The sequence below is a fragment of the Clupea harengus genome, chromosome 21 (assembly GCF_900700415.2).
Source record: "Clupea harengus chromosome 21, Ch_v2.0.2, whole genome shotgun sequence".
Taxonomy (NCBI): Eukaryota; Metazoa; Chordata; class Actinopteri; order Clupeiformes; family Clupeidae; genus Clupea; species Clupea harengus.
Window position 1 is genome coordinate 10,903,160 of NC_045172.1, and position 26,393 is coordinate 10,929,552.

The 26,393-nt window shown below is 43.9% G+C and overlaps 2 protein-coding genes and 1 long non-coding RNA gene across 4 annotated transcripts in view; 2 read left to right on the top strand and 1 right to left on the bottom strand.

Annotated features, from left to right (window-relative positions):
* pcca (propionyl-CoA carboxylase subunit alpha) overlaps window positions 1–9,799 on the top strand; it is a 40,726-nt gene extending 30,927 nt beyond the window's left edge. Inside the window, exon 24 of the transcript XR_004162692.1 lies at window positions 9,773–9,799. The gene's annotated coding sequence lies outside the window, so the exon portion shown is untranslated. The remainder of the gene's footprint in view (window positions 1–9,772) is intronic.
* march4l (membrane-associated ring finger (C3HC4) 4, like) lies at window positions 93–18,758 on the bottom strand. Of its 2 annotated transcripts, XM_012840498.3 has the most exons (5): window positions 17,531–18,757; window positions 16,967–17,342; window positions 11,039–11,194; window positions 9,572–9,764; window positions 93–2,152 (listed from the first exon to the last, which is right to left on the bottom strand). In XM_012840498.3, exons 1-5 carry the CDS (start codon window positions 17,578–17,580, stop codon window positions 1,704–1,706), a joined length of 1,224 nt encoding a protein of 407 aa, XP_012695952.2. In that variant the 5' UTR covers window positions 17,581–18,757; the 3' UTR covers window positions 93–1,703. The 2 variants fall into 2 exon arrangements, with proteins under 2 accessions (XP_012695952.2, XP_031414232.1); XM_031558372.2 differs by having other exon boundaries at window positions 16,967–18,758.
* Window positions 18,759–24,416: 5,658 nt separating this feature from the next.
* On the top strand, window positions 24,417–26,393 carry LOC122128590. The gene is made up of 3 exons (XR_006151466.1): window positions 24,417–24,530; window positions 25,659–25,728; window positions 25,842–26,393. It is a non-coding gene; the product is annotated as an uncharacterized LOC122128590 (long non-coding RNA).

A 26,393-nucleotide genomic window follows, 5' to 3' on the forward strand; every position in this document is an offset into this window, starting at 1 on the left:
GTGCTTGATTTGAGGTGATTTTTTCAGGGTTTCAATCCGACAGCTTGGCCTGCCACTGTCAGCTCAGCAGCTGCTTCACAGTATGATGCCACTTGACAGGGCTGCAGGCCCAGTGGATGAGTTGACACTGTTGATCTCACACTTATGACTCAACACCAGGGGGTCTAACTCTGATTCTGCAATCATATCTGGTATCTACTTCACCACCTAGGCTCTGTTTTTTGTTTGTTTATGCAGTCACGTATTTTAATTTGGATTAGTTTACCAGGAAACTCAGAAGAAGTGTATATGGCTGTGAATAGGGTTGGCTTCCTGCCCCTGGCTCAAAGTTATTATACACTAGCATGTAACTTTAAATGGTGCAGAGAAGACGATTATTGACAACCTTAATAATTAATAACATAGAAGGATGGTAGACTATAGTCTTCGTTGGAATTCTTCAGGGTGGATGGATTGTATGCTCAGACATTCCAAATGTGTTTCTCAAAGGCTAAAAGCACACAAAAAAATGCTCTAATTGAATTGGACCTTCATTAGAGTTCTGTGGGTAAACAGGAGCCAGCTATGACACAACTGAAGCTCTGGAAGATTCCACAGCTCTGCCAACTTTGAAGTGTTTTTTTTGTTGCTGCCGGTCAAGAAGATTAAGTGATGCAACCAATTCTGTCTCCATCCATCACCTCTGGCTTTTTATCAGACAATTCAGCAGTACAACATTTAGTCATGAACTGTTTTTAATGTAGCAATGTTTTTTTTTTTTTTTTTTTTACATTTATGCACATATTTTACAAAAGAACAGGAAAACAAAACAAGGCTCAGATTTGAGTCCCATCAGTGGTGTTGGCCTGACATGGTAATCTTTGTCACGGTTTGTCACTTTGATGGCAACACACAGCCTAAAAAGGAAACCTTTCCAAATGCCACCACAACCATGGTCCCCCTGCAACTCCCTACAACAACCAGCTGGAACAATCAAAATGTCACCATGTGAGTGTCTTTGGCCTACACAAGGACTTATTTTCTCTTTTTCATTCAAGGACAATTCAACCATTTAAGACAATAAGCAATACAATGCGCCACTAAAGATAGATCCCTTTTCAGGTAGCCTGTTCGGTTCAGCAGATATTTGGGAGAGGTACATGCTTGAAATTGTGTGCATGAATTTTATGCAATTTCAAAACTTTTTCCACTTGGTACCCTGAGAAGCACTGAGTTTAACAGATAAAGACTCAGCGTTCATCAACATAGGACTTCAGACATGTTGGTGTGTGTGTTTTGTACCTGGATTGTCCTGTAGGTTTGTGCTTGAACTGCTGATAGAGCATGAAACATTGGCCTGCTGGAGGATCTGTGACAACAGCAGTCACTATGGCAGGATGAGCACAGAGACATTTATATCTCAGCATTCTGTAAATATCGTTGCTACTCAATTTTCCACCACAATTGGAATCTCTGACTACAAGACAAGACTTTTCACACATCACCTGTCTTCAACCACTACTTTCAGGCTTCTTAAAAAAAAAAAAAAAAAAGGCATTTTACCCGCCCACACCCTCCACCCAAATTTGAATCTTTTATTCCTGTTTTCTGCATTCATGTAAAACTGTTTTTCTCATATAAAGGGCAAGGAGCCGAGACAGACAGGGTGGGTGGGTGGCACTTCTGTGGTGAAGGGCATGTTGGGTAAGACCTCGGCCGCATCCTCAGACAGTAGTGACCCTCATGACCAGCTCGCGGTTGCCTGGATCCCTTGGCTGCGGCTGCGGCTGCGGCTGCGGCTGCGGCTCGGGCTTCCTAAGCTGGCTGAGCCGCTGCAGGATGTTGTACGCACAGTGGTTGCCTGGCTCCGATGAGTCCTGCATCTCCGGGCCGGCTGCCCCGTCCACGGGCACTGCCGTCGCTGTGGGTGTCACCGTGGCAGCCATGAGGGAGAATAAGGATGAAGGGGAGCCCTCGGCCGTGCCGGGGACCCCGTTGGGGGGCGCCCCGCCGCGGGGGCCGGGGAAGGCGAGGGTCCGTAGGCTGGCCCCGTATTTCTGGTGTTCGTCCGTGTCTTTCATCTTGTCGTAGTTGAGCACCTTCCACTGCTGGTTGACCGCCTGCCAGCGGTTAAAGATGCGGAACACAGACGGGCCCTCATGGATGATCAGAGCTAAGGAGAGAGGGAGAGAGGGAGAGAGAGAGAGAGAGAGAGAGAGAGAGAAAAATTAGGTACTTACACACACGCACACGCACACACACACACTCACATATCCTGTAAGACCAAGGCCAGAGGAGAGGGAAATCATAAACAGACTCTGAAAACAACTTTCAGGTTTAAATAAATCAGGTTTGAAAATACCTGACAGCTTGCAAATACTCTCTCTAGGACACACATGTGTGTGTGTATATATATACACACACACACACACACACACACATATATATATATGAATATATACACACACACACACACACACTAAGTAAGCTGAAACAGACTTGTTGTTGTGGGTAGGAGGGCTTTGACACATTTTCAGCTCATGAGTAAATAGGGAGTTTATAACTCTTTTCTCTTGAGGTACAGTATGTTCTGCCTGGCGTCTGTGTGTGTGTGTGTTTATATGTGTGTACTCTAACATGCCATCCTCCCCTCTCCAATCTGTTGAGCCAGTTGAGATGAGCCTTTGCTCTATTTTTGGAGGCTGTCTCTCTGTCTCTGCTGCCAAGAAGACAAATTAAATTCCAACTAATGAGGAGAGAGATTTTCAGGCAAACTCAAGTTCACCACTGAACAGAACATGAACTGAATCATGAGAGCTGAGTGAATCCTGTGAATTATGAGACTTATTTGAATCGGTTGAGGGAACTGAGGGAACCAAGTGAATCGTGTGAATCAGCTGAACTGTGCCAGGCCCCAGCCCTCGGTGTTAATGTGTGATGGCCTGGTTGCTGCTCAAGTGGCCGGGATAGGGGCCGCACTCTCCTGATAAGACTCTGGGTGGAGGAGAGTTGGGCGGGGGCATTGATCGAGTGAAGTCTGCAGCAATCCCCCCCCGCTGGCTTTGGGGGCAAAACGAAGGGGGAGAAATCATTCTGAAGGCAACTCGGTGGAGGAATGCTCAGCATTTCTATAGGGCAAAGAGAGTTTTTTCTGTGTTAACTCTGTTCTCCTCTCTCTCTCGCTCTCTCTCTTTCTCTCTCTCTCTCTCTGTATCCCCCCACAGTGATCCGACTGGGGAAGCATCGAAAAAACCCTGAGCAGCCTCGGATTTTAGAATTTTGGAGACATGCCCAATGTTCTTCTTTTCTGCACTCGACTCCCAAAAATCTAATTAGGGTTTTTCCCTCCCTCCCTCCGTGCACCCTCTCTCTTCCTCTCCTCCTCCTCCTCCTCCTCTATCCCCCCAGGGGTCCCTGCTGGCTGCTGGGAAAGGAAGTGCTAATTTCGGTCGCAATTAGGCAGCAGCAGCAGCAGCTGAGTGCAGGCCACGCACAACCCCACACCCAAAGCTGCTGCCTCAGCAGCTTACCTGACTAGATTCATAATCCATCTTTTATTTCTCCCCCCCCCCCCCCTTTTTTTTTTCTTCCCTAAGATTTGGTATTACTGTCTTCTAGCCTCGTTATAATGGCTAATTCCTCACGCCCTGGACGGCTGCATCTGTCAGGAGTGGAGACAGAACAAGACTCTAATGTCCATTATTTGTTGACCAGGGTTATGGGTCCCTCACAGCAACACTGAAATGTCCATTTCCCTTGCGACACATGGAGAAATTCATCAGATACGTTCATGTTACTGGAGGTAACATAATGATGGCAGATTGCATTAAGGCTAAATGCTTGAAAGGAGGACACGATCAAAAGAGTCTCATATACTGAGAGGAGCTGGTGCCGTTCTCCCGCATAGAAGCATTCATCAGAATCAATGGATTTTCTGCAACACAATACTAAAATTTGTGCTAACATGAACTACATAAGCATGGCCTAATTTTTGAAAGCCAGACTTTTGACTGTCTGCATCAAATCTAGCCCACACCGTATCTAAACTTGGCCAAGTGCTGCCTACTCTGAAAGGAAGGGGCCTGCAGTGGTTGTCATGCAAATCAACCAACCGCAGAGTTACTGGCTTCTAGGATTGCTGTTGCTATGTAAATTGCTCAATTTAAGCGTCTTAAAAAAACCCTGTTGTTTCTTCGTAAAAGCCCATTCACGTAGATTCACCAAAAGTGCATACCGGTATTTACTCAAGGTACACGAACACGCATCTTTGTTGCTAATGAGTGTATATGACAAATATACTCCGCTAAACCACACAATTGCCTTTGGACTGAGAATAGAGATGGCAACCTTACTTGTCAAGCTAATGGCTTACCAGACAGCTTTTAAACCAGGGCTAATTGAGTTATATGAACACACATCCTTCCTATCCACAAATACCTGTTATGTGTCACTCTAGTCTGCTGCATACCTAAACATAATGCAACCGTTCTGAGAAAGACTGCTGAAAGGATTCTCTTACTCCACACTTGGCTAAGCGCACTTGAACACTGTAGTGTCATAATGTGTAGTGTGGATACAACAATGTAGGTTCTAAAGAAGTGAGAGTGTACTGAGCTGTGTCTTATTAGAGAAATGAGACACACCTACGTACTTAGCTAAGTGCGTAAATGCATATGCTCAGTGCCAACGTGTTCAACTGTGTTCAATGGGACAGGGGAGGCCCAGTCTCTCTGTGGTACAGGGAGAGGAACACTGTGCAATGCCACCACTGACCTCCTGTCCGTGTCTATGTAGTGCTCTCTTGCAGAAACAGAACAACATGCACATGTTTCTTTGAAAGGGTGCACTGAAAGGAACTGATCATGACGCCCCTTTCTTTCCCTCCCACGTCCTTCCTCTTTTCTCCCCATTTCCTCTCTCTCTCTCTCTCTCTCTCTCTCTCTCTCTCTCTCTCTCTCTCTCTCTCTCTCTCTCTCTCTCTCTCTCTCTCTCTCTCTCTCTCTCTCTCTCTCTCTCTCTCTCTCTCTCTCTCTCTCTCTCTCTCGATATATATATATATATACCCTCTGAGGGTAGGTTCATACATCCAGTCCATCTAAATGCTTAAGCAGACAGGGTGATGCATCACCCAGAGACTCTGAAGGACTCACCCATTGATTTTTCTCAGACTCCTGGTGTGCACCAACAAACCCATTCACACACACACATCCATTCACACACACACACCAATTCACACACATACATGCACACACCTAAGTGGGGTTGTAGAAATGTGCAGACACGCACACATTTCCACATTTCAATTCTTTCTTTCTCTCTCTCACTCATTCACTCTCTCTCGCTCTCACACAAACACACTCACAGACACAACCACTCAGTCTCACACACAGATACACACTGGGACCATTTTCTCTCTCAGTCCCAAGCGATAAACAGTTAAGACAGTTCGGTCTGTGGGATCGCTCTGCAAACCCCATTTGCTCGGGCGAAACACTTTACTGCGGAGCAACTGCAGCTAAAAAATAAATAAATAAAACTCCCGGGGAAGCCGAGGCTTCATGAGCAACACACTGACCGTGGTTACATGGATTCGAATAACTGCCTTAGTCGGACTGAAATCGCATTATCCGTTTCATGTAAGCACCTTAGTCGGATCGTAGTCGGACCGCACATAGTCGGACTAACACCCCTGGATAACTCGATCCGATCCAGTTGATAGTTCGACTATTGCGGCATGTAACGGTGAATTGGATAAGGAACTGGACTTTGCGTCTTTGCGCATGCTCCCTCTCTCCCTGCCAGGTCGTGACCCGGAAGACGAAAGAGGGATAAGTTGTCTCAGCTGTTCATACTAATGACACGGTTTTTTATGAATATCCTGCAGACTGTCTCACAAGCTTATTCTTGTTGATTATGAACAAACATAACAGAAGAGGTCCGAAGATATGAGCACCTTTACAACCCCTCCTTAAACACGTATAAGGACGTTCCACATTTTATTTGCTTAAAACAACAGCAGTACTGTCAAATCAGCTGTCACTCGGCAATTACCTGACCAAGGTTCCATGGCAATGTTCCGAAAGCCCATTTTTCCGACAGCCCGCTGTTCCGAAATTGTGAGTACAGCAACGTGAACCACAATTGCCCACATGCACATCCCAATGAATCACACAATCATAAACATATAAATGCCTTTATTTCACAAGCATTAACTTGAATTCAGAATATTATTATACACACATGCATTTGCATCGCGATGATACAAAAATATTTGTATGATTGCCAACGCATGCATGCTTTGTCAGTGCTTGACAAGATCTGCGTAATGTCCTGCGACAATCTGCCGGTGATTTCCTTCGCATGAGTGGTAGCCTATCCCATATTCAAAACCAGAGTAGGCTAAGTTAACAAATATTGCCTAGGAAAAGTTATAAGCGTGATAGCCCGGTGAGCGTCTCCGCTCTGCTGTGCAAACGAAATGCTGTGTGTGTTTTTTGCCACTTAAAATATTTCTAAATTTTGCCTGCCCTCTAAAGACAGAGACGTGACAGGTGGAGCGCAATACCTTCCTTTATAGACAACAACGATCATACACTCCTATTGCACTCAAACAACCACACTTAAACGAGGAGATATTGTATCAATTAGCCTATTATGTATTGTATTAATTGCACAGAGTTCCAGTGGCGCATGCAGCCGTACACACTGTGCGTACCTTCTGCTACGCGAGAAGAAAAAAAAAATATCATGAACGCATATTTATTACAATGGGGAAACTATAAAATCGGAGTACGGACAACTAATGCCCAGCGTTGACGATGCAGATACAGAGCTGGAAACAGCTAAATGAGTTACAGCCAAAACGCAGTGCGTTTTATCAAGCCCTGGAAAGTTCGGCAAATTTCTACCCAAACATTCATTGTTTTTTATTAAACACTAAACTCAACACACTGTCAAAATGGCACGGGCTTTATGCCCTGGTGCAAGTTACCACGAACAGACTGTGCTACAGTCACACACCTGCACAACCTCTGTCCCAACACAGAACAACGACATGTACGGTAAGGAACACGGTCAGGGAACATCGCTGAGCGGCGCCAGTGCAGCACATAGAGTATAACAGTATGCTCCCGCCGCACGGCATTATGGGGCGACTATGCCGGCACGTCACAATATAAATGCATTTATTTCACAAGCATGAACTTTAATTCAGAATACTACACACATGGCATTTGCATCGCAAACATACTTTTATGATTGCCAACGCATGCATGCTTTGTCAGTGCTTGACAAGATCTGCGTAATGTCCTGCGACAATGTGCCGGTGATTTCCTTTGCATGAGTGTTACCCCATATTCAAAACCAGAGTAGGCTAAGTTAACAAATATTGCCTAGGAAAAGTTATATGCGTGATAGCCCGGTGAGCGTCTCCGCTCCGCTGCCCAAACTAAATGCTGTGTGTGTTTTGTGCCACTTAAAATATTTCTAAATTTCGCCAGGAGGACTATTTTTCGGAATATTGAGATTTCGGAATATCGGGCTTTCGGAACACTGGGCCGTCCCCGTGTGAATGTGCGTGCGTTTCTCTCTTGTTTCTTCACCTTTGAATAATGTAACTTATAAACACATCGGCCCAGCAGAAACAAACAAACAAACAACCCAAGAGGCAACACGCATTTCTGGACCGATGAACAGACGCGATTCATGCTCAATCAACTGTTGTTGTTATTGGTAGTGGTGAAGAGGTCAAGCGGAAATGGCTGTATCACCACTAGTTGTAATGAAAACAGCGCCACCTATCGTTATGGATATGACATGCTTTCGGCCAATGATTCGATTTATTCACTGCCATGTATATTGGGATAATAGCACCTACCCTCGAAAGATAGCATAGTCCGACTAAGCAAAGATTCGAATTATACCATCATGTAAACACACTGACTGTCATTCATCTCACACCTTCCAAAATCCTCCACTCAAATACACAACTGGGATTTCACCAGACAGCCTCTCATATCAGATCACACATTAGACACCCATCACACATCACAATGCATTAATAAGGCAGCTCTGTCGTGCCCCAGCTGTAATATAGCGTCTAGGCTGGAGACAGGACAGACAAATGAGAGCTGTCATCCCCAAAAGGGAAACATAAAAGTCAAATTCCATTGTTTGCTACTGCGAGTGCAAGTGTCTGATTTGACTTTAACTGCATAAAATGGAGGTTGTAGGCAGCTAAAGCCCACAATGAGTTAAAGACCACTTTCACTGGGAAGGTTCATCTTCTCTGTCATTCTGTTTTTTTTATCCATCTCCTCCTGCCTCTATTCCTTTCTTTTTTCTCTCTTCTTTCCTCCTGCTCCCACTTTCTCCCTTGCCTTTTGCTTCTCTCCCTCCCGCCTCCTCTCAGCAGTAGGCTTTTGTCACAGATATGCATCTGGGCTCGTCTGTCCTCCTCCCATTTGAGGCTCAGTTTTATCATTTAATTAGGGACTGCTTTTTCTCTTCCCTTTCTTCTGGGAGAGCTTCTCATTCACCCTCGCCATTACGGTGGCCTGATAGGGGAAGAGTTTTGTGTGTGAGTGTGTGTGTGATCGAGAGAGAGAGAGAGAGACAGAGATAGAGAGAGAGAGAGAGAGAGAGAGAGAGTGAGTGATTGAGAATGAAAATGTGTCTGTGTGTCTGTATCTGTTAGAATGTGTGTGTGTGTGTGTGTGTCTGTCTGTGTCTAAGAGACATTAGCTGGATTATCACGCATAAGCACCTTAAGGCCATACATAAAGTTTGCTGTAACCCGACAGACTCAATCAAATTGGGCCTGACCAAATTTGTACTAATAGCAAAGAGGACCTATTAGAAGACTAGAAAAACAATATAGTCCTCTAACAGGTCCTCTTTGTGAGGTCAATTTTTTGGGTGATTGGGAGTAAAACACAGTTTTTTAGATGTGAATGTTACGGCAAACCAATATTTTTTTAAGGATGGGAACACACACACTCACACTCACACACACACACACACACACTCACACACACACACACACACACACACACTGGCGTAAGCGAGGGTTTAATACAAGATAATACCATGAGAATGAGGGAGGAAATTGAGAGGGGAGATGAAATGACTCTCAAGCGCTGAAATGAATCTAGGTTTTTATTTTCCTCCGCCTCCTCAGATTCCTCATCAGAGAAAATTGATAAGAGATGAGATATACTTATGAGGGCGACAATTACCATTAAAGTCTTTTCTCTCTTCTCAATCTCCCTTTTCTGCCCCGCACACACACACACCTACACACACATGCACACAGACACACACACACCTACACACACATGCACACAGACACACACATACATACACACACACGCCAATGTACTAAGATAGAAATACATCTCTATTCCTCTGTACAGCCCTCTCCCTGTTACTGTACAGCCCCTGTTATTGAGTAGGACAGTGTCTCATCAATGACACACACACACACACACACACACACACACACACACACACACACACACACACACACACACACACACACACACACACACACACACACACACACACACAAATGCACAATAACAGTGAGCCTCACCGATGCACACCAGGTCCATGAAGCCATACATGGCGTAGCAGATCCGGAAGAGCAGGTCCTGCCGCTGCCACTTGGCCGAGGGGCTGAGCGAGGACCAGACCAGCCACGAGATGCTGGCCAGGAGGAAGAGAGTGCCCAGCACCGCCGCTGCGATCTGCACCTTCTCAATCACTGTCAGAGAGATGGTCTGCCACTGAGCAGACACACACACACACACACACACACACACACACACACACACACACATGCATAAATACACGTTAATACACAAATACATACATATACTCAGTACATGTACTCATGTATGTGTATATCATGACAAGATGTATTACCTGTCATCGCAAAAACACAAAGACAAAGATGCAAGTGCTCACACTTAAGAATACATACATGTACCTATGTTAGTTAGGCTACACTCAAATGTATCTTATCTATCAATGTCAGAAAAATAGTCCCGCAAACACAAACACACACAAATATGGGCATTGCAAACAAAAAAAATAAGAACATACATTCATCTATACCTCTTCTGTCACTGTCAGTCAGTGCGAATGAAGACACACACATACACCCACATACATACACACACACACACACAAACACCCACACACACTTGAGATTACTCCTGTTCATCTGCACCCACTCCAACACTGCAGACACACACCAGACCACACACATAGAAAACACTTCCCCATATACATTGGAGAGATGAATACCCATGATAAATACATTCATATTCACACAGAGACACGGGTGCACTGCACAGCACAGGCTGCACAGCATGACAAGTGGGTCCTTGTTCTGAAGGCAGTGACCACTTACACATACATGTTAACACAAGCATGTGCTGAAGGCAGTGACCACTTACACATACATGTTAACACAAGCATGTGCTAAAGGCAATGACCACTTACACATACATGTTAACACAAGCATGTGCTAAAGGCAATGACCACTTACACATACATGTATTGTGATCTCTTTGCTCACAATGATGATGACACACTTATTCTGTCACACTTACAGTTTACAATGATACAAATAGAATAGCCATCTGGACGGTTCATTGTGTGGTTGGCAAGGATCTTCTTAACACACACAGATCTACTGTTTCTCTCTGACAGTGATGGCCTGATAAATAGCAACACACAAACACACACGCACACTCTCTCGGTCTTGCAAACACATTGAACACTAGCTATATCTCAATGTTGATCATGATAACCTTTGCACACACACAGACACACACACACACCTACACCAGAGGCTCTTGCTGCTGATCTTGATGTCCTTGTACACACACACACACACACACACACACACACACACACACACACACACACACACACACACACACACACACACACACACACACACACCTACACCAGAGGCTCTTGCTGCTGATCTTGATGTCCTTGTACACACACACACACACACAAACCATCACTAATACCAAAGCCCACACACCTGCAGTGGATTCTTGGCGCTGATAGCGATGACATGGTACTTGTAGGAGCAGAGCTCGCAGCTCCAGGAGCCTCTCTCACTGATCCATTTGATGAGGCACGGCTCGTGTGTGCACTGCACCGACCCGCTACAGCGGCACGGGCTGAGCAGCTCCCCCTGCAGGACACGCACATCAGTTCATATCAATACACACAGACTGTATAAATCTAATACGGAACAAGCATAAAAAGGCCAGATTGAGCTACTATCTGTGGTCCCATTTCCTATGTTATCAAAGCTGTATTAGTTGAGCTACCAAAGCAGCATGGCCGCTTCAGAAAGTACTTCTATGTGGTTGCAATTTGAACCTGAGGTTTCTGGACACTTCTGAAAGCCTGAACACCCAAAGGAAAGGTTGAACATAGCTGTTACCAAAGGCAGGGAAACGGGGACACTGTTTACACACACGCACACGAACACACACCCTCACTCACACACCATGAGTACAATGCCTATGATAAGCAGTGATTATGGGAGAGCATGTGGTGGGGCACTGCAGTGTGCCAGCCCATCTTACCCAGCACTGGTAGCAGGGCCAGTGAGTGCTCCCCCTACTGGAGATAATTTAGCACAACAGCCTTAGACCCCCTCAGTCTTCTGAACCCACAGCTAACCACAGGGCTCCGTCTGATCACTCTTGGCTTTAGTGTGACGCTAGAGGAAGATGTGACTCCAAAAACACACACTACAGCCTAGGAGAGTGTCTGATCACACACACACACACACACACACTCACACACACACACACACACACACACACACACACACACACACACACACACACACACACACACACACACACACACACACAAACACAAACACACACACACACACACACACACACACACACACACACACACACACACACACACACACACACACACACACACACACACACACACACACACACACACACACACACACACACACACACACACACGTAGCTCCCAGTGCCTGAAACTGAACTCCACGTAGTTCACTGAATTGAAGCCTTTCAGAACATATCAATAACTTTCACTCAGGAACTTCGTCCGTGTCTCAGGTACTGTGTCTGGCTCAAATCAGTAGCTGAACACAAGTCTGCCAAAATGGAGGTTGTTGGAAATTCACATTCGACAAACTAAATGTCATCCTGCAAAAAAGATGCTGGCACAGATCCTCACAAACACACAGACAATCATACACCCACACACACACACACACACACACACACACACACACACACACACACACACACACAAAAACACACACACACACACACACACACACACACACACACACATAATGCAGCTAAGAAACATATTGGACCCCATGGCCTCTTTGCCTGCCTGTGAGTCCTCAGCTGGTCTGAGACTTCAGACAGAGAAGCAGACAGGTCCATTCACACTGCAGACAGGTCCATTCACACTGCTCATTCAGCTACTTCAGAGCTCCACGGCCACTTCCTAGGTCTGCACACCCACACACACACACACACACACACACAGACAGACACACACACACACACTCACAAACACACACACTCCACCAAGAACAAGACTGTGAAGGCGAGGTGGCCCGTGAAGAAAAGAAAGGATGGGACAGCACGTCTGAGAGTGAGCGGGAGCAGGAGCTGGAGTCAGAGCTTGGCAGACTGTGGGAAGAGCTCAGGGTTTCTTTAACAGGATTAGGTTCGCCAGACCTTAATCACCCAGGAAGCGCGCGTTGTTCAATACAGATTACGGCAGCTTCGGAAGAAATCTGAGGAGAACCGTGGCCACCGGCTAGCACCGTGCTCACCGCCGGGGTGGGGGGGCCGAGATGTGGCTCCTTCACTACCATGGCTTGGACTACTCTGGAAATCAGATGGGGTGCAACCGAGAGGAGGCGAAAGTGTCCACCACAGGTCTCTGTGTCTCTGTTTACAGACAACAGGACTTTATTTTGTCTGACAGACGAAGGGGGATGGTATAGTAAGACACGTCTAGTCTTTTTGGAGCTGAGGACATCCTGGCCAATACATCAGAGCAGGACCCGCCGGAAGCATTGAAGGAAGACTGCTTCACCACTTTTAAACACATTAGTCCACGAGTGGTCCGAGCAAGACCAGTTATGTAATGTTACAGCACAATGAATCCCTCTGAAGAGGTTAAGTTTAGCCAGTGGGAGGGAGGGAGAAAGAAAGAAAGACAGATAGACAGATAGAGGGAGACAGATAGACAGATATAGAGAGAGAAACAGAAGAAGAGAGAAAGAGGAATGAGAAACTGCCTCCACCCAGGCTAAGAGGGAGAGAGAGTAACAGACAGAGAGAGAGAGAGAGAGAGAGATAGAGAGAGAGAGATTGAGACAGAGAGAGAGAGAGAGAGAGACAGAGAGAGACAGACAGAGAGAGAGAGAGAAAGAGAAAGAGAAAGGCAGGAAGGCTCCTTAGGAAATCAGCTTGAAAAAAATGTAATGCCAGCCAGTAAACAGCCTGGGGCTCAGATGAAGCAAATCCCATTTTCTGTTATTAGCATATGAGAAGGAAGAGAGATAGAGCGAAAGAGAGAGAGAGATATGGTAAAGAATGAAAGAGTAGGCGAGGGAAAAAGAGAAACAGGAAGAAAGTGGGGAATAATAAAGAGCAGGAAGAGGAAAAAGACAGAGCTCAGAGGACTCTTCCTCCTCTCTCCTGACATTGCTTTTTCTCCTCTCTTCTTCCTTCAGATTCCAGAATATTATTATACTATATTACATAGACGGCTCTTCTCACCGCTTCACAATATCAAGGTGCAAGGTGGGGTAGAAAGTAGTTCATAACAATGGCAGTTCAGCCAGATTAGGGTAGTTTTAACACGCAATGCAGCACAAACACAGCACAGCACAACATTAAGTTCTGTTCTGAGTGAAATAACTTGAACATGTAATTTCTTGTGTACTTGAGGGCATAAAACATATATCAATAACAGAGCTAGGCTGTTAAGAAAGAAAGAAAGAAAGAAAGACAGAAAGAAAGAGAGAAAGAATGAGATGAAGAGATTGCTGCCTATTCCAATGACTTAAATGCTCACACGTCTTCTCATACGCCCAGACTAAACTGTTAGCAGAGAACTGTCTACATTCCACACCCTGTGCCAAAAGCCATGGTCTACTCCAAATCATCCTCATCTGACACCTGATTTGATGATTGAACTGTTATTAGACCTCAACAGGCCAAGGTTCTCGCTGTGCTTGCAGGTTTTGTGGGTGACATTGGAGTACTGTACACAGATTTGCTGTGAAGATGATGTCGGGGTTGATCCCCCTGCTTGTCCCTTCACAAACACACAGCAACGAAATACATAGAGGAGCCTATGTCAGGCCACACCCTCATAGGCTCTTACAAGCTGGGAGCTGAAACAGAGTCTTGTTTTAGACAGATAATCCCAGGAAAGTTTTTTCAGTAGATGAGCTGCTTTCCTCTTAAAGGGCCGCTTTTGCGTGTGATTACACCCTGCTGGGACCAGGGCCACACACACAGCTCCTGCCGAACACTCTTTCCTGGCGGAGCTTCAAAGACACCCGGCCCCAAAGGCACATTTTTTATCTGTTTCCATCTATTAGGCAGAACACCAGAAGGAGAAAATCAGACCCGTATGAGTGTGGATTTGCGTGTATGCATGCAATCGTGGCTGTGTGTGTGTGAGCACTTGTATGTCTGTATGTGTGTGTGTGGTGTGTCTGTGTGTGTGTGTGTGTGTGTGTGGTGTGTCTGTCTGAGATCTCCCAGCTCATGGTTCACCCAAAGGATTTTTCACAGCGAGAAGACAAAATGTGACCAAACTCCCCTTTAGCAATCCTGCCCTCACCGCCGTCCGTCTGGAATATTCAATTATAGATTTGGTGTGCGCCGGGTGACTAAGTGGTGTGGGACTCTGCAGTGACCTGGAGTCACGAGGCGGAGTGGCAATCCACGGCGAATCGGAAATTCTGAATGCGGAGGGCGAGCGAAAGCAAGAGAGGCCGTTCACGCTCCGCTGAAGCCGAGGCTAAGCCATCGACAGAACGGCTGGCTGCCGGCCCACTACCCCTCACTATCAGCTTAGGAGAGAAAGAAAGAGAGAGTGAAAGAGAGAGAGCATGAAGGAAAGAGAGGAGGAGAGAAATGTGTGTGTGTGCATGCATGTGTGCTGTCTGTCCAACATTACCATTTCTCAGCCAGCACAGAGTTAAAGGAACCTCAGAATTAATTCTTTATCATGCATTCAAGTTTTTGTATAACAAAAATCACTAAGATCAAAAACAATGACATATGAACCTCTAATTACTATTTTGTTTCCAGTTCTGTTGTGTGTGGCCTATTGTGAGCCCTGCACAAGCAAACACAAGCAGCACTGGCATTTTAAAAAGATCCTTCCTTTGCCCATGAACTGCAATACTACTCATGATAAACTAATGAAGCGTGTGACTATGCAGAAAATTCCATTTTCACTGATATTTATCTTGTATTTGGAGTATATGAAATGTGTGTGTGTGTGTGTGTGTGTGTGTGTGTGTGTGTGTGTGTATCTGCGCCTGTGTGTGTGTGAGAGAGAAAGAAAGGGAGAGAGAGAGAGAATGCAGGGCAATCCTAGAATGCTAAAGCTGCCTAGTGTGTGTGCGTGTGTGTCTCTCTCTCTCTCTCTCTCTCTGAAAGCTTAGATTTGCTGTGCCTCCTGGCTACTCAATCCCCCAATGCATCACATCCTCCCTCGTCTATTCACCCCTGCCCTGACTTGGCCGTACATGACTAACCTCTCCAGCTGATGTTCCACCGGTCTACTGTGTGCCGTGCACTCGCCTGTTTTATGTACAGCCAGCTCATTATGCCGTGACCTTTAAACAGACTCATCTGACTTAAAGAGAAGCACTGCTACCTTATTTACACAGAACACACTCCGGAATGAGGCTGTCAGTAACATTCTCAGCAGATCTGCTGTTGGGTTTCCCTCATCATAGGAGGGAAGTGAGAGGGGTGTTTTCTGCCTGTTTTTTCTTACAGTTGGGTTATCTAGACACGTTGGGCATGTTTATCATACTGGCCAGAGAGGCAGCGAGCAGGCAAGATGAACTAATGGGGTAAAAAAGGGAAAAAGGGTAAAAAAGAGGGGGGGGGGGGGGGGGGGCATGGTCAGGAGCCAAGAGCAGTTTCTCCTCACAAGAACCATCTGTTTGCCGTTCCACTCCTTTTACACCAGGCCGTCCATCACGCTTGCGAGGCCGAGGATACCGCCCCCGTCTGAGTTATCAATGGAGCGCAGAAGAGAGCAACCGGCTTTATTCTGCTATGATGAAACATAATTACCCAACACGCTATAACTGGGTTTTTACTCCTGTGCTACTCGACAGTGACTGTGATGCCAACAGTCTCCAAGAGACTTCCCTCGATCTAAAGACATTCAAGTGTCTAAACACATTCAAGTGTGTGATAGTATGGGAGTGAGGGGATTTTTTGAGGAAAACAAGTGGTTGGAGTGGATTTGTGAGAAGCCTCAGTGACAGATGTAAATTTAAGATGGCATCATCAACTTATAGAACATAGTCCCCATGCTTGGACAAGGCCCCTAATCAGTATTCATGGCTTCCGTCATGAGATTGCATGTCTTCAGGCGGTTTGATTGGTGACCTTTGATGTGCTGGAGCAATTTCCCATCTGGCAGTAACTGGACACCTTAAATCACACACTGACACAGACGATCATGTCACCATCAGGGTTGATAACTGACACCATTCTGTCTTCAAATAATACTTAACCCCAGGAGAGTGAACTAAGGTGAATTATCATCAATTATTGGCCTTGTTTAAGTCTCAAAGCATCTAATGACAAAGGCTACAGACAGTAATCTGCCAATACTGGAAAACAGAGTATCTTACATGAAAGCTGGTCTAGGCAGTCTGAGATGGTCTTACCTGCTCAGGGCCCTGAAAACAGATCCGGCATAAGGGAGACCTTACACCGCTGTCTGTACAGCTGAACATGGATGTCCGGTCGTCATACTTCTCTTTAGAATAGTCCTCTGAGAAACTGCCGCAATCCAGATTATCTGGCGACTCCACCATTGTGCTTTCCCACGCCTCTCCTCCCATTTCCTCCTTGGTCCCAACATCTTCCCTTGACGACAGGTGCTCTGTGCAACCCGCTGGATTATGTAAACAACCGTTGCTGCTCTCCGTGGCCTCCGCTGAAGAGTTGTTCCTCTCCACGGCGCCGGCCGTCACATGGCTCTCCGTGTTTTGTACACTCATGAGTGGGAGCGCTGGCGGCGGTGCCGACGGTGTTGGTGGCCTGAGCAGGAAAACCTTCAGGTCACTGAACAAGACGCAACAGCGGCCTTTCTGCATGCCCTGGCGGCGGCTCAACAATAGCCGGCACCATAAAATAACACTGATATCCAACAACATGTGCCCGTTTTAATTATGATGAGAATTGAGTAGATCTATTTAAGTTAACCTCTCAAGGATGGCAAAACTTACGGTTTCAGTGAAGGTAACATTATCGTGGAAGAATATCTTCTGTCTAGCATAGCAAATTCAGCTGGCTGTCAACTTTTTCCTCTTTCCTCTTACGGGTTCACTCGAATGCAATTGGTCGTTAATTGTTTGTGTTTGACGTGGGTTCTACGTTCGGAAGGAAGCAGACAACAGGTTCTTTAGCAAACAGGCTACACGCCTCGTGTAACATTTAGCACACACGTTGATTCAGACAAAACCTGTCAGGTTGCTGGTTCGACGTTTGAATAAGCTAATCATAAAGAGAAAATCAAACAACGTGGCAGATTTTTAGGCCTAAATCAGCAATAGAGGTTTCCTTCTTTATTTGTGTTACTGAAGTAAAACACTTTAATGTCACGTTAATGTGATTAACATGAACTGTTCATTTGACAACACCTTAAAGCCTAATGAAGCAAGGAGTGCCTTGCATGGTTGTGACAAAAACTAAACGAGGTAGGCAACGCGATTTTTATCTGATGTTATACTGAGCTTTTTCGGGCTAGGCTACTTGTTTGTAATAGGTTTGTGTCTAGCAGAGAAAATGGGCTTAACCCCCAAACAGTAGCCTACACGTTTATATCCGATGCTGCACGTTTTATACAATCCTGTCGATATCTTTAGTTTATCGGTTGCAAAAATGACCCTCCAGGTTTGGCGAAAGAACCTCTCGTTTACCACGGTAAGGTGAGGTGCCAACATGTGCCGTAATTCTTTATCCGTAACAGTGGTTTATCTCCGTTTTCGTGGACCAAACAAGTCGTTCTTTCTTACTCACAGAATATCCCAATCCCGAAAGATTGAAAGTAGTCTTTACAGGCATTTTGTAAGGGAGAAGACAATATATCACACAATCCCGAAACATCACATCCACAAGCGACAGCGAGAAAAACGTTGCCTTTCTCTCTTTCTTCGGTGCTTTTTTGTCATGACATTCTCTCCTGTCTTTCGGAATATTTTGGCTGACACTGTCGCCCGTCTTCGATGAAGAACTGTCTTGGTTGAGGTCGCTCAGGACAATCCGTAATCATACGGTATAGCATGGTTGGTTCCCTTAACTGAGCCGGAGGATGCTTGCTCTTGCTGTGGTTTCAGCACCATGATGACTGGGACAGCTCCCAGGCGCGGTCCCGTCCTCTAACATTACAGTGATGCAAACGGATGGGAGCGAGCACACAGCCAATGGTTCACAATGGTTTTCAGAAAAAACTTTCTTTTCTTGGCTTGCTTGAAGCCTAGTAATTGGAAATATTTAAATACACGCTATTATTATGAAAAGGCATGAAATCCCTTAGGTGTTGAAAAGCAAGGTCTTACACTGAATCACAAAGTAAATAAATAAAAACATGAGCAAAACATGACAAGCTTGTCCTTCACGTAACATTTAAACTAGTAAATGGTATAGTTTACAGCAAGAGTGTAGGATTTGTTCCGCTGTGCTTTTATCTCTTTTCAGACACGGAACTTAAATAATGTGTGATGAATAATTCATGGTGACTGCCATAGGCCCATAGGCTGGTCTAAATACTTCATACTGGCCCACCTTCTAGGCGAACCCACTGAACCCATGTAGCTGTGTCTACTAAAAATAGTTTTGGGTTGGGGATCCCTCCCTCTCTCTCTCTCTCTTTCTCTCTCTCTCTCTTTCTCTCTTTCTTTCTTTCTCTCAGCAGAATGGAAGGAGAGCCTCAGTATTCCACATGCATGCAGCTGACATAAATTACCCATGCAAAGGTGTGGCAGTGGGTTGTGGCCACTAAACCATGATACAACTGAACACCGTAGGGTATGTAAGGAGATCCTAAAGAAGTGAGATGATGGAAGTTCTCCACAGACCAAACACACAAGTGAGGCTGCAAGTGGTATTGCATTCAAATTATGGTTAGCAACTGAAAATGCCTTGGAGCCCATCCACCATCCAGGGATAAGCCAAGGTGAAGGATCGCAACTTCAGCCTCCTCAGAAGACATTGCCACTACACTTGCTATATTATAGGGGTCATGGTAAGATTGCTATCTCCAGTGCATGCTGACACCTATGGACAGACAAAACGTCATTCTATTTGGTTCTTAGTCTTAGCAACATAAGTCCACAAGTAGGCCTAAAGTATGTCATTATTGGTCTCTATTAAGACCAGCTGATTGTGCTCAGTGTCGTAGAAACAGTCATTTTCTACAGAAACAGAAGCTTAAACTACAGAAACTGTATAAACAGTCATGTTCTACAGTTAGGTAAACAGACACAGATCCATCTCTGTAGGGATCCTTTCCATGAAGCCAGACACTTATAATAACATTATGAGCCTGTCTGTAGCAAAAACAAGTGGTTTACTTTGACACAGATGCTTGCCCCACTTTGCGGTTACTGGTTATAGTGTTCAAATTCAATACTGGAACGATTTTGATCATTAATTGTCCTTAGTAAAAGCAAAAATAGGGCCCGGGTAGAAAAATCTAGAAGTTTTCCTTTAACATCTTCATTTGCCACACTAATTTAAAATGAGGAAGTCCAGAAGGTATGAAACAACATATTCTCCAAATATTGTTTTGCAGTTGTTTAAATTCTAAATGCTGATGGGACACTTCTGAGACCCGTAAGGGCTCCCCTCAGTCATTTGTCTCAATAAGAGCAGAGAAACATCAAATTACTGGCCCCAGATCCTCCTGTCCCCTGAGCACCTCAAGTAATTAAACAGGAACATTTTGGTGCGCACACACACCCGTGGATTAATTTATGAGATTAATTCAGAAAGCCATGAGAATATTACTGTAGGATCGGCCCTGCATGAAGTATCCAACATGTCTCTTCTAACACAGTAAAATAAATCACAAAACACCAAAAGATTTGAAATTGCATTATTTGTCCATGTGGTCAGCTATGTATGTGTCCATGTTTATCTGTTTATATGTCTAACAGTGTCTCGCTTTCTATGTCTTTCTGTCTATTCTGTGAGGAATGCCCATGGCTTAAGATGATGTTTGTGAAAATATGAAAATGGGTCACTTTCTCTTTCCAAATTACAGAAAGCAATATGAGCACAGCATGAAATAATTGCTATTAAAGTCACATACTCAAGCAAGAAATGCCATCACATTTCTATCTCGCTCTCATTTAGTATTTCTTCACATTGTCTGTTTCTCCTTGACACTTTCTTTCCATCTCTTTGTTTTGTCACTGTGTTCGTGTGTGTGTGTGTGTGTGTTTGTGTGTTTGTGTTTATGTTTGTGTGTGTGTGTGTGTGTGTTTGTGTGTGTGTGTGTGTGTGTGTGTGTGTGTGTGTGTGTGTGTGTGTGTGTGTGTGTGTGTGTGTGTGTGTGTGTGTGTGAGCGCTTGCGCGTGTTGGAAATAATGAAAGAGCAACCAACAAAAGTGTACCACAGATGACAGTCAGAGATGGCACTGAGGACAGCTGCAATAACAATATTTTTGACTGCAGTTATCTCCGTTCTCAAATGTTTGCTTATTACCCAGGGCGCCGCTCAAAGGCACCTCAGACAACGACAAGTTTACTTTATGCCTCCAATAGATTGTCTTATAGTTCATTCTTTGTTTATTTATCTGCCTAAGCAGCCATAGGCTCTGTTATTGTTCTGACGGCTTCGCAGAGGACAAGGATGGTGCAGTGATATAATCGCAAAGCCACAGCACATTCACAGGCGCTGGAGTCGAGGCTGGGAACAGTGTCTGCAGATGCTGTGAACTCCTCTGTGACAAGTGTGTACTGTATTCCTTTCTCACTCTGATATGCTAAAGCTCCCTGAATAGGATTAGACCGCTGGCCCACATTGTCAAAACAATACAATAACAGTGCTTGATATCTTTCTGTGTTCCTTGTTTAGCTAGAAGTTTAGTCAGAGTGCTTCTACAAGAATGCATCTACAAGGATGGATTTTCAGAAGTGACTTAGAAACTGATGGTAGCAATAGCAATATGGCAAGGCGTCTATAGATTTATATCCTCTTTGAATCTTTTAAAGTAATTAAATTGTTGCACTAGAAAACGTGTGTGTGTGTGTGTGTGTGTGTGTGTGTGAGTGCGTGTTTGTGTCAGTGCACTGCACGACATGCTTGTGGATGTAAATGTGAGCTTGTACTTTGACAAACTCGGCTGCATATCCAGGTCTGTGCTAACAGCTATTCTCTCAGTTCCAGCACTTCTAAAGAGAACGGATTATCCTATTCTATCTCCCCTGGGGAATCAATACATGTAAGTCCATGTGCAGAGGGGTATACACACACACACACACACACACACTATACCATTACTCAGACTCAGCAGTGCTGTCACACAGTTTTTAAGCCTGAGGCCAGTCAGAAGAGGCAGATGCAAAGATCTGGAGAAAGGCTGCCAAATCCTCGCTTAGCCAGCCTGTGTCGTATTAGTCGAGAGGGTGGATTGGTTTGTGCCTTCTGAAATACCCTTCTTTACTACGCTGAGCTGAGCTTTTGCCCCTGTTGAACTGAAACGCATGTTTGGATTCTTGATGCTCTCTGAAAAAGGGGATGACAAATACAGTGTTCACGGAGTGATAAAACTCTGTGTGTGCGGTGTGTCCAATCTATGTTTAGTGTTAAGAAACACAATTTGTTGTTACTTTGAGACTACAATAGAAAGAAATTAGTATATCCCAAATAACAATTCAAATAAAAATAGACGGAGAAACAGTTTATGATTTGCACATCATGTTAAGTGAAATTCAATCTCTTGCAAGTCTATTTGTAAAATACTATATAAGTATAGTACAAGTCTATAAGTAAAAAACTATATCAGACTAGTTACAGACTCATATTGTATGTACACTTGATATTGTATTGTATAATAAACATGTCCTCAAAATCCTAAAAAGTAAAACCATTTTTCTATCTTGAGTTATCAAGTCCTGTGTGAGAGCTCAGATGAGCTACACATTTCACATTCTATTTACCATTTCATAATGTTCACAATCCTGTTGATTGGATTTGAAGCTCTGAGCCATCTTACTAATTGGTAGCTGACTGTCATCAGGAACAGGATGCCTGTGTGTTTGTCTCACCTGTGTGTGTGCGTATATGTGTATGTGGCCGTGTGTTTACACGTGTTTGAATGTGTGTGTGTGTGTGTGTGCTGAGGTGGTAAGGAGGTTGTTGACATCAGTGTGACTGTATTCCATGCTGGGTGCAACAATTTCTGACAATCTTTTGGCGAGAGTCGCTCACGAATTAGGGGTGTTAGTGTGGCAGGTTCAGCATGAAACATGGCCCTGTGCAGCTGCTCTCTAATTACCCATTTACAGGAATGCAAGGCTGTCATGGATACTTTCCCCTCTTCCCGAGATGGACAAAATCCCCTCTGGTACCTATAATCCCCTTGTATCTAGGTTATTTTTTATTCACAATTTTTGAACAGTTTTTCCAGTTACCACTTTTGCACTCTCTCTCCTCTCACACACACAAATACACCTCCCCTTTATGTGACATTAGATATAGAAAGGATTTTCTGTGTTGTCATGGGGCAATGTTGGGCACCCTCCTGAAAATCAATGTTTTTCGTAAGCAGAAATCATCAAAAGCCATTCTTACTGTGTGTGTGGGGTTTGGTTAATACATTGTCTACATGTACTTAGGTCTCAGTTCTATACAGTGATCTAGCATCCATTCTTCTCTGTGATAATGACATGGCCCACAGCAAGAGCATCCAAGCAGAATATCCATGAAACTCTCTGGAAAAATGTCCTCAAGCTCTGGCTCTAGTTGCCTTCGCAGATCCTAGAACGTTGAGTTTTTTTTTTAATGATTTTTTATAAACAATAGATGTTTATTTATATTTTATTCATTGTATGCAGGTGACTGCACAGATGCACTCTGGCTAGATGACACGTTCATGCCATATGATATTTACCAGTGAGCGCACAAATAAATACAGTATCCCAAGACATTAATTTCATATAATCATAACACTTCTGTTGTTTGTTATTGCCAAATATGATTCAGTGTATCTGAAGACAGTCCCTGCATAATGTCACGTGGCATACCCCAGTCATTATTGAAGAGGTGACATGTGTTGAATGGATGTAGTACATTATTAAACGGAATGAAGGATACTTGTGTAATAGGCAATTTTTGAGAGTATGATTGCATGTAATCTGTATTAGGTAGGTCTAATCCAATGGCCAAAATCAAATTATCCACTTATTAACAGCAATTACATTTTAGAAATGCAAATCATTCATATTTGGTTTGCAAGATAGGCTATGGCTACCATATTCCAAACCAAAGAAATAAATATAGGTTACAGTAGTCTACTTTTAGCGTGCCCACATTTTATACTACTGAAGTAAAGCACACACCTTGACCTTTTAGTAAGAAATTTCAAACCTCCTACACTGAGCAAAACCAATATTTCAGTGGCTTCAGCTCTTTCAGCCCTATGCAACTTGTTTTAGTCGTGATGTAGGCCTAAAGATGTTGTCATTAATCTGCTGCTCGTAATGTGACATTATTTATAGGTGTTTCTCTTTAATAATAATAATAATAATAATAATAAAACTTTATTTATATAGCACCTTTCATGCAAAAGAATGCAGCTCAAAGTGCTTTACAGCAAGTACATAACGTGCACAAAGAAATTACATGCACATCAAATCTTTGATGTATTTATCAACAGAATGTAAATAGTACAGCAACTATTGTACAGCAATATCACAAACTTTCAATAAGCATATGTTTGGCCTGAAGCAGTCATCAGTATGATCCAACGTGCCCTATAACTGACAGAAGAAATGACAAAAGTAATTGTTTGAGGGCAACAACGTAGACAACAAAGAATTCTATGGTAGCACCATCAGATGATATATCACCATAGTTACAGGCATAATATTCAAAAAAATTGCAAATGCACAGTCGTAGGCTAGTTAGCTAGCTAGTTTGCTGAATAAGCCATTTTTTGGTTTTAGGGAAGAGCACATTTTCTCAGTAGTAGCTTGGAAAACAGCGCAGACTATTAGGAGGTAATTGCATAATTTGACGGATTCATGAATTGTACGTTATTGTTAATTAAGCTAGCTATTGTGTTTGCAACCAAGTTACTTAACGTTAGCTTGCTACCGATAGCTATGCAAAGTAGTCCTTACTGAAATAACTGTCTGGAGCCGTTGCTAGGACTCTGTTCTCTGCACAAACGGGTAAAAACGTCACGCCTAATTAAGTCATTGCTAGGTTGTAGTTTTTTTTCCATTAGCCAAATGTAGGCATAAAGCGATGAATAAGTGACCCTAAACTAATTGCATGCATGCTAAACAGAATAGTGAAACAGGAAAGCCAAAGGCGTTCACCCTCCTATATTACCCGCTTTGTCGTGCAGTTGTTTCAGTCATACTGGGTAAGACGTAGCAATGGTTACATTAACATTCAAGAATATGTCTAAAATGACTATTAAAATGTCACATTAAGAACCCTAGCTATAAAATGTATACTATCAACTTTTCTTCAACTGTTAAATGTTGGTGTTGCTGTTTTTAATTCACTTCCTGTCATAGTCTCATTCTCCATTAGTTTTTCATGAACTGGTTTGTCTTATCCTATAACGCTCTCTGATCACACAGACATCGATCAGGTGTTCTTGGTATGGTAACGTTAGATGGTTACAATCTTTAAGAGGAGCAGTATAAAGCTCCCCAGACCTAGGTTAAAGTAACACTATGCAACAATTTGACACTTTTTGAGGTATGGTTTTATAGGCAACTAGTTTTGCTATCATCCTCAAATTCATTTTGATAGCATATGGTCAGGACAGATCAACACCTCTGTCTTCCCCACTAGCCATCCAAGATATGCCCTATGTAGTTCTGTGTAACGGGCTGGAACCCCCTGCAAAAATGGAAGAAAAGCTTTCACACGCATGACATTGCCAGCTATACTGCCAAAAGACACCAGTTAGTGTGTTCGCAAGCTTCTATCAGTGTCAGCTGGGCTGTTGGTGGTGTTTGCAAAGTTTTTGCATGCCTTTTAGGTAGTTAGCTTACTAGTTTTGGAACGGAGCTCTGTATTGCTGCTTTAATATGTTATCTGCTTAAAATTGTGAAATTTAACAATTTTCAGTGAAAATAAAACCACCTGCACTTGTCTTACTTTTATAGTGCTGCAGTTTGATGTAACTGCCATGTAGTAACCTCACCAAAATTCCATAAGCTGGGTGTTTGAAAAAAGGTAGGTGACTGGTGCAGAAATGGATGAATAATGAATGTTGAAGTATTTCAATGACTTGAATTCATACCAGACAGAAGACAATCCTAATTCTAATCAAGATCTGTTCTCTTCAGGGTAAATTAACACACACAGATCCAGGCAAAGATGGAAATGTCAACACAGCAATTGGTTTCTTACCTGTATGAAAGGCTCCATATCAAGCTGTCTGATGACAGCTTCCAAGACATGTGGAACATTGCTGGCTTCGTTGTCCTATTCCTCTTCTGCTGCCTGATCCTTACCTTGTTCATGACTGCCTTATTTATCTCTTGCTTCGGACGGTGCTTTGAGAAACGACTAGACAAAAGGAACAAAGTGGCACCTTTAGAACCCACACCCTCAGCTCCAACAATTGTGTACATGGATGGGCAAGAACCTGTGAATAAGGCAGACGGTCAGAAAACAGAGGGGGCCCCTTCACGACCTGCAAAGAATGCTGAGAAACACAAAAAAAAAAGGCATAAAGACAAAAAGGCCACTAAAAATGTTAAGTCTCAGACCCCAAGTAAGAAACGACAAAGTACAGCAAAAGTGGTTAAAAAGTAGGTTCATTTTAGCTTTACACCTGCTAGTCCTGTCACCATGTTTCCTATTCAAATAAAGCACAATCATAATATTAAATCATA

What these genes read in the sequence shown, in the direction of transcription:
- march4l (XM_031558372.2), bottom strand. Translation starts at nt 17,458, where the DNA reads ATGTTGTTGGATATCAGTGTTATTTTATGGTGCCGGCTATTGTTGAGC. An exon ending in GTTTTCAGGGCCCTGAGCAG is followed by an intron (nt 11,195 to 16,966) that starts GTAAGACCATCT and finishes CGTGTCCTGCAG; the next exon opens with GGGGAGCTGCTCAGCCCGTG. An exon ending in GCGCCAAGAATCCACTGCAG is followed by an intron (nt 9,765 to 11,038) that starts GTGTGTGGGCTT and finishes GTGTCTGCTCAG; the next exon opens with TGGCAGACCATCTCTCTGAC.